This window comes from Rhinatrema bivittatum, chromosome 5 (genome assembly GCF_901001135.1).
Source record: "Rhinatrema bivittatum chromosome 5, aRhiBiv1.1, whole genome shotgun sequence".
NCBI classification, from domain to species: Eukaryota; Metazoa; Chordata; class Amphibia; order Gymnophiona; family Rhinatrematidae; genus Rhinatrema; species Rhinatrema bivittatum.
In genome coordinates, this window is record NC_042619.1 from 246338352 (window position 1) to 246360511 (window position 22160).

Sequence of the window (22160 nt, forward strand, 5' to 3'; positions counted from 1 at the left end):
TACGCACGTAACTGTTTTAAACCCGCTCCTGCGCGTGCCGAGCCTAATTTGCATAGGCCTGGCGACAAGCACAAACCCCGATGGCTTTTCATAGGCCCAGCAATGAGCACAAGCTCCGATGGCTTTCCCCATTCCCTCTGAGGCCGCTCCGAAATTGGAGCGGCCTCAGGGCTCGGCGCGCGATGACCCCGGATTTTATGACCTGCGCGTGCATGTTATAAAATCGGGCATAGATTTGTGTGCGCCGGGTTGCGCACACAAATCTATGCCCGCACGTAGCTACTAAAATCTGGCCCTTGGGATTTATTAATTTTCCTAAGAATCCTTTGATAAAAGATATTTCTTGGAGAGATTAAAGATCTCGGAACAAGCTCTTTCCCCTCTTCTAAGGCATATTAAATACCTGGATTCAGACGAGACACTGCTAAATTGGATCAACAAGCTTCCATGCAATGACTGGGACTGGATAATCTTTCTGCCATGTTGGAAAAGTCTGATACTGAGGGGCTTTTTCCTGCTACTTTGATAGTTTCCTTTTTGTTTGAGCTGATAGAGACTGGGTATTACGTTTGTTCTTTAGGCATAGACCTGATCCTTTTCTAAATTATAAAGTGAGAATATTTCCTGATGTGGCAAAGCAGAGCCAAAAAAATGCGACAGCGTTTTTATATTTTGAAACCTAGAGTCTTGCAAGTGGGTGCAATGTTCTTGAAATTTCCATGTAAATGCTTTATGAAATATAAGGTTGCCTCGTCTTTTTTTCAACCTGCTCAATTATCTCTTTTTTTGGCTGATAAGAAACGATCAGAGCAGTCTCCTCATTCTCCGTTGGTCACTTAAATGCCAGAATTCAGACAGTAAAGAAACCAACAATAGCTCTCGTCGTTATTACATTTTACCTATGTTTGATACATCATCTTGAAATTGTGTCTCTTGTGGACTTGCATTGAATTTGGCAATGCTTACTAATTTTGCTTGTAATATTATTTCTTATTGTCGATTCTATTTTTTTCTATGGCAAGATGTTTCTTTTTTAATATGTCTTGTAAAAATAGATAAATAATAAATAAAATAATAATAAAAAAAGGTGAATTTTAAAAATGAGCACATGTGCATACAAATAGCGCAAATTTGTGCAACTGCTATTTTTTAAATCTCAAACATACACGCACATGTAATGGTGCACAAATACATTTGCTCATATCAAAAAGGAGTGGGCTAGGAGGAGGCCAAGGACGTTCCATGGCGTGGCCAAGGACGTTCCATGGCATGGCCAACATTTACTTGTAGAAGATGTTATTTCAAAACCTGTGAATGCGACATGCATGTGGCTGTTATCTGCGCATATTTACACCTGCTAATTATCAGATGTAAGTCAGCATGTAATTCTTTATAGGCATATACTGACTGGCAGGGGGTTGGGGTCTAGCAAAACTGAGAGTAGTGCAGGCTAAGGAACTGGGGAGGGTCTTCATGACTTAGAGACAGACTGGGCAAACTGGTGAACTAATTGGTTTAACAGGTAATTTCTTTCGAAATTATAAAATTAGATAATTTACACACATAAAAGCAGACAAGTATTAAGAAAAAGATATGTTACATTTCCTCGTATAAGTTATTAAATATGCGTGCATAGCAGATGTCCACCACTTATTCCCGATAAATTTTGATTTATCTGGCTAAGTGGCAGCAAGGCACCACTTAGCTGGATAAGTCTTAAGAAGCGCTACTGAGCCAGATAAGTAAGATAGCCAGGTAAGTCTTAAATAGTGCTACAAAGCTAGATAAGTCACCACAGCATTACTTTGCCAAACATTTTGCTACCACTTAGCTGGATAAGTCAAAACTTATCCAGTTATGTTTAAAATGCATGCACATATTTTTTGATATGCGAACATGTTCTTGGGTAGATTTATGCGGATTTTATATAGTGTGCGTTATTTGCATGCACGATTTAAAATACTGTATGCATGCGCACAGACATCCATTTAGCTGAGTATATAGGAGTGCTCGTGCATGTTTTAAAGTTATCCTCCTGCAAGTAACCTGTACTGCGTGGCAGTTGCTATCACAGGAAACTTGCTGGGCAGACTAGATGGACCCTATGGTCTTTTTCTGCCGTCAGTACTATGTTACTATGTCTTTTTTTTTTGCTTTCCCCTCTCTCACATACAGGCACACACACTTTTATACTCATTCACATATATGATTTTGGTAAATTGTAATTTTTGATCATAAATCAGAAAAGTTGGATCAACCTAGCTCTACTGATGCGTGTCAGTAGGCATTAAAATAAGAGTGAAATTTGCTTCCTAATATTTTCAAAGTTCAAAGGTTGTTTTTAAGCTGCTAAGGTATATTAATGCAAAACATCTATGATCACACTTAAGTAATAATTCAAATAAAACAATCTGGGTCAGATGAACTTGGGAAGTTTCAGTAACTATGATTATAGTTCTCAAATAAAAGGTTAAACTTGACAAGTCACCCCACCTCAAGTCAGGACAAATTCAAGTAAAATCCTTTATCTTATTCCACTCTGCCTGATCATCTGTGATTCTGAACTTCAGTGATACAATTTGACTCTACACATAGTCCCCAGGAATATATCTAGGTTTAGCTGCGTGTTACTTCATTTTTCTCCATTTTAGATAATATATTGTATTTTAAATAAGAAAATGATAAAATATCTTACCTGTAGAAACCTTTGTCCACGTAAGAAAAGGCTTAGGTTCCCCTACTATGTCACATGGAAGAACTGCATCCATTTCAGCTGGGATGGTTAAAGTCTGATAGCCTCTTGTGATAATTTTAGGTCTTTCTCTTAGTAGTACTGGAAATCTAGTAACAGGCTGAACTGAAGTAGGAATATTTAGCTTAGGTTCTCTAGCTTTTGGTACAAATGGAATTCTCTGATAATCATAATTACTACTTCTATGAGGCTGGATAGTAGAGGCAGGTTTTGGTATGATGCTTTGAGGTAAATGCGTTGGAGTTGTGATCATCAAATGAGTCATAACTGGTAATAATGGGGTACTTGTATTTCCGGTTATCCATGGTCCTGGAGCAATGGTGGCTGTTAAAACACTCTTTGATGTTGCTACTTTAATGGGTGAACCTAACATGACATTCCTCTCATTCTCAATGATCTGGGTTGAGAGGGTAGATGTCAGGGGTTTAGAAGTGACCCCTAATCGTGGGAATGCTCTAGTTCTGTTGAATACAAATGGGATTCTAGGATTTGAGTAATATGGGATTCCTTGGTATGGATTTCTTCCAACTGTGCTTTTATTATCAATCACATAATTATTTCCAAAGGGTCTGGAGTTTACATTTGCTCTGCCATGTCCCTGAAGGTTAAATCTACTGGGAAGTATTGGATTAGGTTTATATAATGGAAGGACAGTAGTTGTGGTTATGGTTCTTACAGTCTGAGGAGCATGTGTTTTCCTTGTTTGATTACTATGTACTGCATATGCTGTTATCTCTGGCCTATTGGTAAAATGTGAATGCTTATGTGTGATAAAATAGCGCCGTGGAGCATGCGTTACTAAATGCAGTGGTTTTAATGTGGTTCTCACTGGAATAAACGGAGGAGGGACTACAACAGGCTGCTGATTAAATCCTGGAATTATTCTAGGCTGGTGATGAATGTTGGGCATCAGTGATAGGCTATTGTTTGACTTTTCATTGTATGTAACTTTGATCTGTTCCTGTTTTGGTTGCACATGAATTTTATCCTTGTTAAAATAAGAGGTAGCAAATTCATTCTGTCTTGAACTGAATCGGGTTTCTGGATCACCTGCTCCAGTTTCTTTATTAAATTTTGTAGACTCCACTTGATTCAAACCTATGTGTTCTTTGTCATCCTTGTCAGAACGATGAAAAGAAGAATCTACAGTAGTTGTAGAGCCTAAGGAAGTACTGTTTTCGGGGTTTTGAATAGGCACAAAGGTAATTGGCATAACTGCAGATGTTGATTGTTTTGGTAGTCCATCTTTGGCAGTATGATTTGGATCAAATGCATAGTGGCTGTTTCCCTTCTTTTCTCCAGGAATTAACTGAGTATTGCTCTGTGGTGGTAAAGGAATGCTTATTAATTTCTTTGTTTCTGGTGTCCTATAAGTAGTGGATAAAATGCTTGTTTTTCTCTCCTGAGGTTCTTCAGTAACTGGAGGCTTCTTTCTAGTTTCTAAAGCTACATTAGGGTTTTTCATTTTCTCCAGAATTGATGGTCTTACAGTGCTAGTAGGATTGCTTGACTGTAGCACAGTTAGAGAAATTGGTGGTACTACTGTGGTGAGTATATGAGGTGCTCCTTCTGAGTCAGTAACAATGGAATGATCTTGAAATGTAGAGATGGATTCAGTAGTCACCTTGTCATCTAGACTTGAAGGTGCAATCATGCCAATGGATTTTTCACGGGACATGGTACTATGTTTATATGAATTATCTTCCATGACTTCATAATTAATTTGCGTGAAACTTTCTTCAGAAACATGGACAACTTCATTAAGTATTGGTGAAGCAGATTTGTTATCAGGTGTTGGAGACAATTCTTCTCTTCCAATAAGAAGAGAATTTTCTTTAATAATATATTCATCAAAAGCTTCAGGAGTTCTTATAGATTCAGTCTTGGGCAATGTCACTGATTCAGTAGTGGTAGCAGCAAGGGTTGCACTTGCTGTGATTTCAGGTAAAGCTATAGCAGAACTCCATAATGAAGCGGTTCCTTCTTGTTTGTCCTCTGTAGACATCTGTAAAGTATTTACAACTGTGGCTGCTAGTGTAATTGTCTTTTTATAGTCATCATTTTCAGGCTGTATATTAATATTGGGCTTATTGTTTTCTGAAACACTGGGTACAAGTGAACTTTTAATGCTATTTTCTGTTTCAGATGCTGATGTTAGAGTTTTGTGAATGGCATGTGCCTCTGCCGTGGATAAAACAGTAGGATGAATGTGCTTTTGTCGATGGCGCAGTCTGTTTGGTCTGTACCTCCTCTTCCCATGAGGTCTTCTTCTGGGGTGCTGATTGGGACGAGCAGTCACTAAACTGGAGGTGGTCTCTGAATAGGGAGTTGTAGGCATTGTTGTTGTAATTAGCCCAACAAATAAAGCAGAAGTTGCCATTTCTTTCTTTTTAAGTGGAGTGATGGACCTTGGCAGTCCAAATGCAGAGTCTGTTTCTGAAACTGGTATAATTTGATGTTCTACTCCCTTAGAATGTTCATGGATATGAACTGTAGTTTTTCTTTCTATGAGATCCATTTCTGTGATGGCCTGATGTTCTTCATGGATATTCCCATTAACTAATATGGAAGTGTATTCATTTGCATTATTTTCATTTTCTGTCTCTTCAGTAAGTACCTGTGGTAGCTGATATATTGCACTGTTGTCTGTGGTAACATGATTTTCAGCTAATGAGATTATAGAAGTAGTATTAGTAGCTATCCCAAAGTCAACATTTTTTATGGCATCGCTTTGAGAAGGTATGAAATTTGTGGTTTGTGCATACATTTTATTAGGCTGTATATGTGTGCTACTCTCAGTATGTTTATCTACAGCCATGTGATGGCCTTCTAGAAGAGTGGCATCTGAAGGCACCTGCAGCTCATTAGAAACAGGTGTTTTTTCAAAAGCATATGTTTCTCTTGTGCCTTCCTTTTCAACTGAATATAAAACAGACATTGTAGTAGTAATTTCTCCAGATTGAGATTCTTGACTAAGAGAATGAGCACTTTCTTTTGCCATCTGTGAATAATCTAGTCCATCACTATAATGTTTGTTAGGTGAAATCAGTGGAGCAGGAGTGCTTGAGGTAATCCATAGAAAAGGGGTTTGTGCTGTGAATAGTTCTCTAGGTGTTTCTAAAAGCTCATCTTCATCGGATTCATTCATTTTATTAGATTTGTTAATGATTTCATTTGGCTCAATTGATGTCTTGACATGGTTATAATCCAAATCCACTGTGGTAATACTGTTTAAAGCAGTAACATAGACTATTTCATCTTCACCTAATGGACCATTTGCAGATGACTCTTCAACATTTTCTTGTGATTCTGCAGTAGGCTTCAATGAGGGCATGGTCAAGGCAGATGGAGTTGTGGGTTTTTGTCTCTCTGAGTGCTCTACAGGTATTTCTGTATTCAGTGAGAGAGGCTCCATTGTCGTTTTGTGAACTTTTTGTCCACGAACCTTTGCCAAAATGTTAGCCCATTGTTGTGGGTCAATTTGTTTATTTCCTGTATTTATTCTCCTCCTTGATTCAAACTTCCTTCGACCTTCTGCAATATTACTGCCTTGTGACCCTTGTAAATCCTTCAGTGCTTTCATTCTTCGTCTGTCTTTTCTGTTTTTTTTACCTTTAGTTCCAGAGAGATGATCATGTCTTTGTTTAACAGATACTTCTCTGTCCCTTCTGCTGATGATATTACTTGGGACATCATGTATTTCTTCCATCGCCTGATGCCCCTTCATCTTCAACAATATCCTGCTTTATTTTTGGAGAAGATTTAATAACGGGCCGTGTTTTGATTTTTATCTTTTTCGAATGTTTACGGGTAACCTTTCTATTGTTTACTGTTACCTGGACAACAAAATGATCTGTCCCCTGCTGATTAATAGCTACACATCTGTAATGCCCACTGTCACTCACTTGGCTGTTTTGAACTAACAAAGTTCCATTTTCTAGCAAATATTCTCTTGTTGTATTAATAAATCAATTAAGTAATGATTGTTTGGAAGAATCCAGTTTATCTGTGCATCAGGGTACTGCAATTGAATTGCAGGGGAGCACTATTGGCTCCCCAGAATTTTTCTTAATGGTCTGGATGCCACCATCAGATGACTGAATGATTGGTGGTTGGACTGAAACTCTGAAGGCCACGCTGTCTATATCATGTTTTACTTTAGCAATGCAATAGTATACACCAGAGTCAGAATGCTCTGCTGCTCTAATTACTAACTGACCACTGGCAGAGATAGAAAACCTACTGTCTTGGCTGTTATAGGGTGCTTGCAATTTAGATCCATCAGGAAATACCCATTCTATGGAGGGACTCTCTGATGCCTTCACATTGCAGCTCAGCTGACACACCTGTGCCTTCAACAACACTTTGAGCCACTTTTATTTTCTCATTTTGTTCTATCATTACCCAGCTGTTTCTGTGATATACTGCATCCTTCGTCTGAATTATTTGAGAAAACTGAGTCAAGAAGGACAATGCTACCTGCTTAGCTGTGCTCTGCTGTCTATTCAATCGAATGGTTATCAGTGGCTGCATCACCCATGTAGGCTCGGCTAGTATCTGAGCCGTAACACCAGTATAATAATAAGCATCATGGTTCAGATCCTGCTTGTATTGATAGCTCACTTTAGAATCTGTGTGGTGCTTTAAGTCCCCTTTGTAAATAGACAGGCACTTCACTATAATAAGCTAAAAGTTTCCAGAGCTTTTCGTAATTGTCACGACTCATTGGGCATTCAAAATCCAGTGCTAATGTAGCATTGACATCTATGTCTTCAGGGTGTATCTGATTCCACTGAACTTTTATGGAATCTGCTAGCTGTTGGATGTCACAGCTGATGTTTACTGTGTTTCCATGTTCATCGGTCATATTCAGAGAGACTTTTCCCTTCAGCATCTGAAATGCCTTTTCTGGATGCTGCTCACTCTCATCTTCCATCTGGGTGCTGCTGCTGTTTTGTCTGAAAGGCGACTGAATGATAGGCTTGGTACAGGAAACATCATTTAGGGTCTGAAGTTCTTGTTTGTACAGGTGCTTGGGGCTGGAGCATATTGGACACAGCTGTCCGCCTTCATAGGCTTTGTCCTTTTTACACTTCACAACACCTTGAAAGAAAAAGAAAAACATTTAGCTGAAGGTCAAATCTGGCTGGAATTCTGATTTAAATAAAAGAAAACAAGCCAATATTAATAGTGAAAACAGTTCGATTGTTTTCAGTGATGAAGAAAAGGGTTTGGGGTCTTTTTTATGTGAGTATGTGTTTGCATTTCTACTACTGGTGACCCTCAAAACTGACTTCTGTATTTTTTTTTTTTTATCAGTACACCAGAGATTTGTGACTCCTGAAAAACTAGAACACGTGCCATGCTTTCTTCTAACACCAATATTTTGGTTTACTGCACACACCAATATGCATGGCAGATACATTAATTGGTAATAAGCTTAAGGTCGAGCAAGCTAAGAGCAAGGCTCGAAGCCTTGGCCCCCAGAAAAGGTGCCAAAAGTCTTCAATTGAGTTTTCTTGCACGACATTTATAGGCTTCAGGGGTCTGTTTTCTGAGGCTTAGAAGGGAAGCGCACTGGGAAAATCGGGTTTTATGTGGGTACAAGGGCTAAATCTGCCTATATGGATTTTCAGCCAGCTAAAAGTGTGCAATGTGCTTTCACACTGGATATACTTCTAGCCACATTAAAAAGGGGTGTTCTGGGGATGGGGGATGCCACTTGGTCAGGGGAGAAAACTATGCGAGTGCATTTTATTTTCACCCAGTAGAACATACAATGATCTCCTTAGCCTAGGTTCAAACCCCATGCATTTTCTTATGGCAAAATTTCCAACTTCACTCCCCTCTCATGCCCTCTCCTCCCAAAACTAGGGTCTGATGCCTGTCCAGGGATCTACCTCCACATCAAATATGGTAAATCTATATCCACTCATTTCCAAGTTAGAAGGGGAGACCACAAAAACCGCTTCACACACAGACATTCAATATGAGTTAATGTTCATATGGAGCGAGCCTAGAAAAATAAATGTGGCAATGATATAAAGTGAGTGTGTTCTTTTTTTTCCTGCACAACCACCTGATCGTCAAACATAAACCATCTGGGTAGGTTGCGTTTGAATTTCAGGTTGCCTTCATGCACCCTGAAAAGTCCATAATTACTTTGTCAGGTACATGGCCTGCTGAAAATGTACCCTTAATATCCTTGCTGCTTCTGTAAGGAAAATAATTCTAAAGAAAAAATAATATGCAAGCAAAGACTTGTGCAAAAAGCACAGATGGACTTTTGCCCGATTCTGAATGTATCCCTTAGAGGCAAATGCCTGAGATACCTGAGGAGGAGAGGTATGTCCGTCGTCTCAGAAGCTCATGAACAATAACGTGGAGAATTCTAATGCTGCTTCCTGCAAAGAATCTAGTTTTCCCCAGGACTGATATGTGTACTGTAATACTTATCGCTTTTATTTATTTATTCTTTTTACCTTCCGACTTCTTGTTCTCTTCCAGAAGCCAATTCATGCTGCAGTCACAGGACCATGGATTCCCGTGAAGGTAAAGGCTCTCCAGTACTGGCATAGACCGAATCATTCCAGCAGGCAGAGTTTTAATCACATTTTCAGACAAATAAAGGTGTTTCAAGGTAGACAGTCTGAAATAATCTAAGAAAACAAAAGTTGTAAACGTGTTGGGGTGAAGCTGCTGGAGCAAGTTTCCTTCTAAATGGAGAAGTCTTAAGGAAGTTAAACCATTAAAGGCAGTGGGATGGATAGATTCCACCTTGTTGTGGTCTATGTGCAGTCTTATTAAGCCTGACAGTCCCAGGGAAGGTCTGGCCTGTAATCACTTTCAGCTTGTTGTAGCTCATTTTGAACACCTGGAAAGAATAATAAAGGATAACTTACTCTTCCAGTTCTAACACAGCGGCAAAAGAGTTTAAAAGAATAAACTAGAATGGATACTTAGCTTTCCCAGGAAAATTCCTACTTTTGCATTTTGCAGAGCTAAGTCAAATGAAAGCAAGGGGAGGGTTCACCTTTTGAGTTTTTCTTAGACAATTAAATGAAATGTCACCTAGAACATAAATAAAAACTTGTTTGGGGGACTTACACTGGACAAAAGAGATTAGATAAAATGTTATTTCTTTAATGTTTACAAAGAACATCATTTCAAAAACTGGATTTCAGATCTCGGGAAGGGAGAAAGGAAAAATAAGAAACTGCAGAATGCATTTCTTTCATGTAAAAGTATTTCAGCGATGGTAAATTAATTACTTTGACGTTACCACTATTTTGGAAAATTCAGATGTGTGCAAAAGTTATGCACAGAGCTATTGATATGGTCCAATGAGAAAAAAGGGCTACATATAATTATATATCATTAAAATTATAAATATATATATCATTATAAATTATAAATATATATATAATTTTCTGTAGTGAAGTTTATGGAGATTGCAAGCCCTGTTCCTAGTTTAGTCATGGAACACATTACCTCCCTCATTTAACTGCCTCTTCTCCTCATTATCTTTTAGAAAATGCTACTGAGCAAAGTCCCAACTACTGATATCCATACTTGGAAACGTTTGAGCTGTGATCACCATAAATTTAGTGGGGGATGGGGTAGGAGTAGACACTAGATCACTTTCTCTCTCCCACTACCCCCGCACAAAAAACCTCTCATATACACACATTCTCTTTCTTTTCTCCCTCTGGATCTTCCTCTCCCCTCTTCCTGACCCCAGCACCCGCCTCCTCTCCCCCACCCCCAGACTCCAGTATTTTACCCCTCACTAGACTGGGCACACAGGCCTCCTGCCTCAGCCCAGTGCCCCAAATCTCACTAAGCAGAGAATATTTCTCTGCTTTCTGCTCCAGCCCCTCCCATCCCCTCCCAGGCAGAATGCAGGGAACAGGAGGGGAGGGGGGTGAGGCTAAGGTTGAAACAGAGAAGAGAAGAGCCACCCTGTTCCCTATTGCAGGCCCTCCCCTCCTTCTTCCCCTTCTCAGGCAGTCTTCAGAGAACAGGAGGGGAGAGGCCAGTACCCAGGGATTTTCCAGGTGTCTCCAGAGAGCTCCCAGGTATGCTGATAACAAGTGCGTAGACATGAAAGTCAGGGCTTGCATGTCATGAATAGATACCCTGTGTTTTCCAAGCTCAGGGAGCCAGACATTGACTTATCCAACTAGTGGGCATTGGATGTGTTCTAGCATGCTCATTACCAGTATTTCCCTCTAGACATGTACTGATATGGTCCACTGTAGACTACTGGACCAGCAGAGGCAGCTGGATTAACGGAGTATTTTATTTCCTGGCTCAGTTCCCTGTTTCCTGCTGGTACAGCTTGGATAGATCACTGTTCAAGGCCCTAACCTGTGAAGATGCTAGCCCCGAGAATGAAGTACAAAAAGCATTTTCTCGAATTTCAGGAAAAAGGATAGAGGAAGAAGAGGTCCAATTTTTTGCTGAAGCATGAGCAAGTATTTCAGGCATCCAAAAACCATCTATTTTAATGGGACCCTCCGCACATTGCTCATTTGCTTCAAATAATAGGATTTGAAAGTTTTGTTATACAGAAATATAAACATTCTTTCATCAGTTTCTACAATATAAGGATACCTAAGGTCACGTGGATCTCTGCTATGAAACCTCTTACATGCATCCTCTCAAGAAAATGATTTCCAATTTTTCCCATCTCATGCAGCTTTTCACTCTCTGATCCCAGGACATACCTCTCAATGAACACACTTTGCTATCATAGCCCTCAGCATCTGTGTCTCGTGTTTGCAGGGCTGCATATACAAGAGCCTGTGATTCCCATTCAGGATCACAATGTCCAGCATGGCAGCAGCAGCAATTCAGGGTTTGCAGCCACAGAGAGAGCTTATCGCTCTGAGAACTCTCAGACAGCAAAGACAAACAGGCTCTGGACCCAGTCCTGATGTGTCTTGAAGTTTCCTGGCAGCAGCTGTGGTCTTAACCAGTTGTCAGGATGCTCAGATATAAATATTATCACAGCTCTATTGTCAGGGTATGTGCCAAAGACAGATAGGAGAATTAATCCAAGAAGATATAAACTTCCATTCTTCGGAGATAAAACTTGCCTTCGATATAACCCAATACTTCCTCCTATTTTTTCCGATGAACTCCAGGACCATAGACATTTTGGCAAGCAAAAGACCCAGACTCAAATCCAGAAATAGAGTAGCCTTTAGGGATTTGGAGGAGCTCAAGAATAAGTGGAGAGATTTTTCAGTCCTAGGGTGGTCTGCAAGGTGCTTAGAATCCTGGTATCCTACTGGGGGCACTGGTGGAGGCTCTCATCTTCCCACCTCCCACCTCTGTATCACTCCCCCTCCCTGGCCCCCCATCACCAGCATCTGAGGCAGCAGTAACATCCTTATTTTCCCTTCCAGAAAAAAAAAAAAAAAGCATATGAAGAAGGGATTTTAGAACTGGATCTAACTATGTGTCGTGGCGTTCCTCAGTTTGGGTACTGATGTGAGCCTGTAACGTGAGACCTTGGTGCACAGGGAAATGGGGTGTGAGAGAGCACTGGACTGAGATGAGCAGAAGAATGGGGCAATGGGGAAAAGTTGTATGTGGGGCATGCAGAAGGTGAGGAGTGTGATGGTGATATGTGAGCCAATATGTACAGACGAGTAGGGAGAACAATGGGGATCAGTGCCAAATTTTTGCAAGGTCACTGACCTGGAATCTTTTTGACCTGTGGCAAATTACTTTCTTTTTGCCAATGCAGCCAGAGCGTGAGGTAGGGACCACTGCTGGCTCCAGTCCAGTACCCTTTTATTATTATTATTATTTTTACAAAATCACCACTAATGGGTATGAAGGATATAACTGGAAGCCAAATGTAACAGAAGACAGTGTTAGAGAAAGAGGAGGCAAGCATGGGGAAGAAGAAAGGAAAACTGAATGATGGAATTTTTGGGGTAGTGAAGAAGGTGTGGAGGAAGCTTGGAGGGGAACTATAAAGAACATACAAAGACGTAAGATAAACGCTTAGATGACACAGTGGTGAAGAGAAATAGTGCAACACCACTGTGAGAGAAACAAGCATCTAAGGGACAATTATAGGTAAGGAGAGGACAATGAAGAAGGGGGACAGGGGCAGGGAACAGGAAAGAAGAGCAAACACGAGGGAGAGGGCACCAGTCAGGAAACAGCATTATAGGAAGGATGGAGAAAACAGAGGGAAGAGAAGACAGGTTGAACTGAAAGAAGGCAAAGGGAAGAGATAACTATACAAGACTAGCATAGGAGGTGTATCTTCCACTCTTCCAGCTGGAAGAGTGGTCGAAGATATGGCAGCTGAGATTCAATGTCAAGAAGTGCAGAGTCATGCATATGGGGAGTGGAAATCTGAATGAACTGTATTCGATGGGGGGAGAAAGGCTGATGTGCATGGAGCAGGAGAGAGACCTTGGGGTGATAGTGTCTAATGATCTGAAGTAGGCGAAACAATGGGACAAGGCGATAGCTAAAGCCAGAAGAATGCTGGGCTGCATAGAGAGAGGAATATCGAGTAAGAAAAGGTAAGTGATTATCCCCTTGTACAGGTCCTTGGTGAGGCCTCACCTGGAGTACTGTGTTCAGTTCTGGAGACCGTATCTCCAAAGAGACAGAGACAAGATGGAGGCGGGCCAGAGAAGGGCGACCAAAAAGGTGGAGGGTCTTCATCAAATGACTTATGAGGACAGATGAAGAAACTAAATATGTATACCCTGGAGGAAAGGAGGAGCAGAGGTGATATGATACAGACTTTCAGATACTTGAAAGGTTTTAATGATCCAAAGACAACGACAAACCTTTTCCATCAGAAACAAAACAACAGAACCAGAGGTCACAATTTGAAGCTCCAGGGAGGAAGACTCAGAATCAATGTCAGGAAGTATTTCTTCACGGAGAGGGTGGTGGATGCCTGGAATGCCCTTCTGGAGGAAGTGGTGAAGACCAGAACTGTGAAGGACTTCAAAGGGGCGTGGGATAAACACTGTGGATCCATAAAGTCTAGAGGACGTGAATGAAGAGAGTGGGTGGCTCGCGGGAATGACGGCTACTACCTGGAGATAATACCCTTATTCAATAAACATACACACAGTTAATGCGACTCCAACATTGCTCTAAGCTTCAACGGCAAGAGGAAATGTGGAAAAAAGGATTTGCATTCACAAAAAAGAGGGGAGTAGCTTGCTTGTTACGGCAGTTACTACCCCAAACCAAATAAGCCTGATACTTCACTTTCAATGCATATCCAGCATAGCTCTCTGCTTCAACGGCAGGGGAAAAAGACTGATACTTCACGCATATTCAGCATAGCTCTCTGCTTTAATGGCAGGGGGAATGAAGACAACAACCAACAAGGTTTACTAAATTACATAGTCTGGGTAAACAAATAAGCATGGGTGTAGCTTGCTTATTGCGGCAGTTACTACCCCTAACTAATTAAGCTAGATATTTCACTTAGATGCAGTTCCAACACTGCTCTCTACAATAATGGTGGGGGTGGAAGGGAATTAGAACCAAAAGGTTACTAAGAGCCAAGAGAAACAGATAAGTATGAGAAAAAACAAAAATGCGAAGCTTGCTGGGCAGACTGGATGGGCCGTTTGGTCGTCTTCTATGTTTCTATAACAAGCTCTCATAGGACCTGATTTACAGGGAAGATAACTTTTAAATAACTATGTGCGGTGACATTTAGGAGTATATATGGCTGCATGTAGATTTATGCAAATATTTTATAACCCGTGCAGATATGCAGGTATTATAAAATATGTGAATGTTTACCCCGGCACATATGGGATTATATAGGCTTAGACATGAATACATGCAATGATTATATAGGCTTAGACATGAATACATGCACCTAATATAAAAATACACATGCATAATATACTTTACGCAGGAAAATAAAGTAGGACTTACAAAAGTCAGGATTTACACTCATAAGCATGTTAGATGTAAAATATGCGCGCGAGTGAAATTACCACTTTTACCAGTTAGTCCACCAGTTTCCCCAATCTTTCTCCAGGTCATCGCAACCCTCCTAGTTCTTCAGCCTGAACTCCCTCATCTAGACCTCCTACCCAGTCAGTGCTCCACAATAAAGACGTTTAATATCACTTACGCCAGATAAGGAGCAGATGCAACAATATACGCGTTAAGTCGGCAAAAGTACACATGCAAGGGTCTTTTAAAATAGCAACTCATGTGCGTGCGGGTTGACCCCCACCCCAGAATGCCCCCTCAGACCACCCCTCTTTTACATGCGTATATATGTGCGCAAAAGTGAAAATAAAATGCATATCTTCAACTTTTATAAAATACGGAACACACAAATAGAGCTACTTACACGGGTTTATGATCATTTTTACACACGTAAAGTTTGAAAATTCACCATTAAGTCTTTTTCCCCCATTCTGTATCTATTGAAAAAAAGCTTAGTAAATCAGAGCCATTGATTTAAATTGAGCTGTGCTGCTGCAGACAGAAGCCAAATGGATTTACTCCTGCTTGAGAAGAGAACATGTTCATTCCAGAAGCACTCAGTGGCTGATTGGAAATAGGGCCGGATTGGATTTAGGCAATGGGCAACACAGGCACGCGCCTAGGGCGCCAACATCTGAAGACACCAAAAACTAGGACTCTCCATGCTGCTCTCTGATTTTTGTGGGTGAACCCCCTATCCCCAGTCCTTGGGCCTATGGGGGCCATAATCTTTAATCTGATTTTGGAAATCTTGCAGAATAACTTTTTGAATTGTAGCACTAGGGTGGAATTGTGAGCATACGTGAAATATGGATAGTGACCAGTCAAACCACCCAGAAGTAAATCTCTACAAGGCACAGCCAATCGTTGCTCAAGTCAGTCCAACTACGTTTTTTTCCCTCAATCTAAGTAAAAAAAAAATAATTCTGTGGGCCAAATATTTCTAGAAATTTGGCTGTTTACACTTTTCAGGAATTTGGCAGACCTGATTCTTGTGTGAACATAGCCAAAATACTCTGTACAGTATTAAAGACCAGCTAAAAATGTGATGACATATTCCTTTTACTGCCCAACTCCTCACCTTCTTTCTTACATCAAGAAAGGAAGACAGAAAAAGATCATTTTGTATCATTCCCAATGTTTCTTTCATAAAAGAAAATTTTACAAATTATAAATGTTACACTAATGTCTTTCTTTTAGGTGAAAACATATGAAAGAGATTTTGGAATCATGGTAACTGTTGTGCTACCACTCATAGGAGGGCCCCGCGAGTGGCCTTACTCACCCAGACACCATCGATTCCTGATGCTAGCGGGCACCGCTTCTTCCTTCCATGCGGCTGAACACCGCCGTCGCTGCCTGGCCCCTGCAGCCGCTTCCACGGCAGGAAAGATGCCTCTGGTCACTATGCAGCAGAGAGACGCCACCACCTTTGGTCTTTTCGGCCTGGAATGCCGCCGAATGCTGTTGCTGCTCCTATCCTCCCTAAGTGCGCGCACATGCCCCTACTCAATTTTTAAAGGGACCTTTGGCCCTCCTATGATGTCAGTGCTTCAGGCCTTTAAAAGGCCACTTCTTCTATTTCTCCAGGCCTTCCCAAGGATGTCCTGTGGTTGCCAGTCTTTCAAGGTCTCCTGTATCTTGTAGTCTTCTGTTCCTGGTCTCCTGGTTCCTGCATCCAAGTCTTCAGTTCAAGCCTTCAGAGTCCTGTCCAAGTTTTCACCACTGGTTCAAGTCTTCATAGTCTCTTCCAAGTTCCTAGTCAGAGTTCCTGAATCTGAATTCCAAGTTCCCTCATCCAAAGTCCGAGTTCCTAGTCTGAGTTCCTGAGTCTGAGTTCCTGAATCGGTTCCTAGTCCAAGTTCCTGAGACTGAGTCTGAGTTCCAAGTCCAAGTTCTGAGTTCCGAGTTCTTGAGTCTTGTCCCTGGTCTTCAGAGTTCTTGTTCCATCCATCCACCTGTTCTGAGTCCTGAGCCCTTGTCTCGTTCTGTCCAGCCATGTTCCTGTCTCAAGCTTTATGTCAGTCTTCAAGCCATGCTTCTGTCTTCAAGCCAAGTTCAAGTCTCCAGCATCTTATCCTCATCTCCAGAGCAATCTTTGAGTCCTCTACCTCCGTCTGTCCTTGTGCTCAAATCACTTCCAAGCGGTAGTCCGAAAAGACTTTCAGAGTCGCCGGAGGGCTAACCCCAGAGATTAGCATGGGTTGCTGGTTCTCAGTTCCTGAAGCATGTTAGATGTACAAGGGTTCCTGTTCCAAGTCAAGAGTGTTCCTGATTCAGCCAGCCCGTGCCCGCTTGCCCTCCAGCGGCATGGACCATGGCCCAGGGGTTGTGTTGGTCACATCGCAGCACAGGGGCTCACACTCTTGAGCACCCATCTGCGCTTGCAACAGTAATGTCAAGAGACTGGTAGAGGAGCATAGAAATACATAGGGCTTTATTTGTTGGATTATTGTTTCCTTAAATATAAAATAGGGCGAAACCTTTAGAAAATGAAGCACAAATTCCCTTCTCTCCCCTCCCCCAACTTTATTTAGGGCTTTCAAATATTTTTTCATAGTCTTTGGATCCTATTTCCCCAGTTTCAAGAGTTATATGAATTCTCTTCCTATAGGAAAATATATATATATAATTTTTTTTTTAGAAAATATGCCCTCTATTCTTTTTAATATTACATTTTTCCAGGTAAAGGCAGGGCCGGTGCAAGGGCAGTGGGCGCCCTAGGCGACCCTTGCACTGCCACCCCACCCCCCGGTCGCGCCCCTCCTATCTGTTTCGGCGCCGACTGTGTGCTTCTCAGGGTGCCGAACAGCAGCCACGTGGTGCCGCAAGCGGGGCCTACCCCGCTCGCGGCAAAGAGAAATAGAAACAGTCGGTACCAAAACAGGTGGGGGGGGGGGGCGCGATACTGTGTGCTTCTCAAGCACACAGTCTCTATTTCTGTTTGCTGGGAGCGGGATAGGCCCTGCTTGCGGCACCACGTGGCTGTTCTTCGGCGCCCCCTCCGGCTCGGTGCCCTAGGCGACCGTCGAAGCTCACCAAATGGACACGCCGGCCCTGGGTGAAAGACATAAATTTCATGTAACATCCTTCCTGGCGCACAGCTTGCAAAGCCCAGGTTTTATCCAGTACATATCACAGTCTAGCTGCCAGCTGAATTAATCATTTTGTTCATTAACGGGGGTGCATAAGAAAGATTGTTCCAGGTTTCTCAGGTTGTAAAGTTTTAGAAAGTAATCTTTGCATGGGAGCCTAGATGGATAAATCCTCTGTTGAAATCACTTTTGACATAATCCTTCAAGCTATCTTTATATCCATGCTACTGATGCTTAAGCTATAATTAGGCTGGCAAAAAGAACACATAAATTTTACCTGCAAAGAGGCTAAATCCCTGAAAGCCCCATTGGGTATATCGTGGATATCGTTGCCATGCATCATGAGCAGTTCCAGTCTTGTAAGCTCCGAGAAAGAGTTGTCAGCAATAGATCGTATGCTATTAAACCTGAAGGGGACAAACAACACACACAGATATGTAGACCTGGTAATCTGAAGCCAGTATCTGGAAGTAAATGTCACTTTGCACAAATAAGACCTGCTAGTTTCCTCATCCTGTTCTACGACTCACAGCGGTCATGCTTTCTCAGCTCACAGACTAAATTAACTTCACAGGCTCTTCTTAGCCAAATTCAGGATCTAAGAAATGCATGGAGGATGTCCCCATCTTGACCTTTTGGCTGAGACTGAGAACCTGTACAATATAGGGGGTGGGGTGGAAATGTAGGGTAAATGCCTGATCACCCAGCCCAATTGCAGACATGAAACTGTTTAGAACCTGGCCAGATTAGGAGGATTAAACCTTCTGTAAAAAAAAAGTAACTGTTATATACATTTGTGCACTTTTAGACATAGTAAAAATACATCTGAATGTATAACCTGTGTATCTATACTACAGTAAGATTTGTAAGTCAACAATATCCCATGTGTCCAAATTTAGACGTGATTTCATGTTTATGAATATTAATATTATAGAAATGCATCATATTTTACAGTACCTTATTTGGAATTCAAATATTTGGAACAGGGGCAGCTCAAGGCAATCTGCTGTCTGAGGCGAAGGATAAAATGCCCCCCCCCCCCCATGTGCAAGTGAAATCACTGAGGGCCAGGGCAGGGGGAAGGCAATGGAGGGTGAAGAGACTTGCCCAAGCTCACAAGAAACGGCAATATATTTGAACCCTGGCTTCCCTTGTTTGCGGCCCACTGCTCTAACCTCTCAGTTTTTGGGCCCATTATTTTTTTGTTCTCAGTCTTCAGCGTCTGCAATAGGGGGCGCCAGAGAAATGTTTAATGGGGCGGGGCGGCCTTTGGCCACCCCACCTACTGGGTCTAGAAATAGGACTCCTCCATTCCCTATTGCCTGCCTCCCACCCTTCCTCAGGATCTGCCCCCTGGGGGTGTGAGAGGTTGGTGAATGGAGGGAGTCTGTGTGTGTGACTCACTCTCTCTTAGGGCTGATACAAGGGTATTAGAGGCCCTAGACAAACCTTACAGCCTTTCATTCCCCCTTCCCCACATAATTAAAACTTATGCATTCTTTTCCATTTTAAAATGTAGTAACTTCCCCAACCAAAAAAGGCAGATTACATGTGGAAAACAATCTTCTGAAGTAAAAATATAATTTACAATAACATATATATTATACACTGCAATAGTTTAATAGTCTTAATAAACTACCTTTCTCATAGTAATTAAGGCGGTTTACTCTGGATCCCACATGGTAAAGTGCACTGGGTGTGGACTTGGCCCACAGAAAGCCAGGAATAAACTGAACTACAATTCCAATATAGTAAGCCTTCCATTTCATAACTGCCAGCACTCAACCTATGAAAAAGCCATACTGCAAATATTTATTTTATTTATTTATTTAAAAAAATTTTCCATACCGTCATTAAGTTAAATAACCATCACAACGGTTTACAGAAGGGCACGATAAAGAGAAATATGGGTGGTATAGATTACAAATTACTCATGTGCCATCATAGTATGGTAACAATTTAAAATAATAAACTAAGTGTGTAAATTAATCCTGATTGTTAGGAACAAATTAGGAAGTTTGATTTTAACATTAATATTCTTATGTAGGTTACTAATAACTTCTAGCTTGGTGCATCCTTATCTATCAACTATTTTTCTCCAATATGGTACTATAAAATATGATGCATTTCTATGCCCTAAACACCAATACACCTCCTATTAGGAAAACAGATTAAAGCCAGGTTGTTGTAAATCAATCCTTACACAGAAACTACATGCTAGCAGAATACCTAAAGCCTCAGTCACACAAGCAGAACACAGAGAGACTCTCATCAAATACAGAATAAAGAGATCATAAAATATAAACTGAAACGTGCAGACAAAAACTGAACTGGAAATCACAAGAAGCCAAACTCTGTAAACAATGCAAACACAATCAAGAACTATAACACATTAAACATACCAATAAAAAGAATGTCAAATCTGCTGATAAATTCAGCCAATTAAAAACATGTATAAAAATGTTTAAAATATTACCAAATACTAATAAAATACATCAAAACAGCAGATACATCATATCTAATAATTAAAACTAATAAGGATAAAAAAAAATAAATCTCCCACTCTCCATACCTGAGAACTTTAGATTTCCATAGATTTGTCATAGATTGGATGAGAATACACAAACTTTAGATTTCCATAGATTTGTCATAGATTGGATGAGAATACACAAACTTTAACCTCTCTCACACATGTATACAGGTATTCTCTCTCTCTCTCACACACACACACACACATATACATACACAAAAACCCTCTCATATGTACACACCTCCACCCTCTCACACATACACACACACATACCCCACTACCCTCTCATTCACACACACACACACACACACACCACACACACACATACCACCCTCTCATTCATACACACACACATACACCACCCTCTCAATAACACATACCACACCACCATCTCTCATACACACACACACATACCATCCCACTACCCTCTCATTCACACACACACCACCCTCACCACTCTCTCATACACACACACACCATCCCCACCACATTCTCAATACACTCACACACACACACACCTCACCCCCACCAGCCTCTCATATACACACACACAGCAGCACCCTCTCATACACACACCACACAACTCACCATCCTCACTACCCTCTCATACCCTCAAACACACACACTACCCCCACCACCCCTCTCATATCACACATACACACACACCACCTTCTCAATAACGCACACACACCACCCCACCACCCTCTCATATACACACACACACTCACACACACACCAATCTCTCATACACACACACAAACCACCCCATCACCCTCTCATATGCACATACCCACCACCCCACAACCCTCTCATACACACATCCACATACCACCCCACTACTCTTTCATTCACTCACTCACACACACACACACACTACCCCCACCACTCCCACCACCTGTCTCACACACACACACACACAATCCCACCACCCTCTCATACATACACACAAACACACCACCCCACCACCCTCACCACCCTCTCATACACCCACACAGACACACATACCATCCCACCACCCTCACCTGCCTCTCATACACACATCCACATACCACCCCACTACTCTTTCATTCACTCACACACACACACACCACCCCCACCACTCCCACCACCTCTCTCACACACACACACACCATCACACAACCCTCTCATACATACACACACACACACACACACCACCCTCACCTGCCTCTCATACACACACATACACACACACACACACCATCCCCACCACCCTCTCATACACTCACACACACATACCACCTGTTGCGCCAGAGCTGGACCTTTGGGCCGAGGTGGGGTTGACGCTACCCATAGGAGGGATCCTACGGGTCCCCACCATTGGCAGGCAGAGTGGGCTGAAGGATGGAGGCCGACTGGTGCTTCACCAATACCAGCCCTCGTTCCCCGTGGGTTAAGCCTTTGGGTACTGGGGCCGGCTGGACTTAGGTGGGCCTCCGTATGTCGTCGATGAAAGGACCAAGGGGTCAGCCCAGAGGCAGCAGCAGTGGAATGAAGAAGTCTTTATTGGATGAGGCAGAGTCCCAGAGACCCGGGCGCCAATAGAATCAAAGTCAGACAGGGGACGCCCAAGCAAGAACTGGCCGAAGTCTGAATAGGCCAAGTCCAGGACGTAGACTGAAGAGGCGTCGTAGAGCAAGCTGGAGTCAGGGCCGGTGGCAATCAGGAAGCAGTGGCAAGGCAAGGCTGAGGTCTGGACGAGGAGAGAGACAAAGGCGTAGTCAGTCAATGCAGAGGTCTGGGCTTGGAGAGAGTCAAC

The 22160-nt window shown here is 41.9% G+C and overlaps 1 protein-coding gene across 1 annotated transcript in view; it reads right to left on the reverse strand.

Moving 5' to 3' along the window:
* Positions 1-22160, reverse strand: part of MXRA5 (matrix remodeling associated 5) — an 82935-nt gene that overhangs the window by 40214 nt on the left and 20561 nt on the right. The window contains 9 exon segments of the mRNA XM_029603694.1: positions 2696-6461; positions 6463-6716; positions 6719-6770; positions 6772-7101; positions 7103-7402; positions 7404-7855; positions 9235-9571; positions 9573-9626; positions 18131-18260. Coding sequence (XP_029459554.1) covers positions 2696-6461; positions 6463-6716; positions 6719-6770; positions 6772-7101; positions 7103-7402; positions 7404-7855; positions 9235-9571; positions 9573-9626; positions 18131-18260 — 5675 coding nt within the window.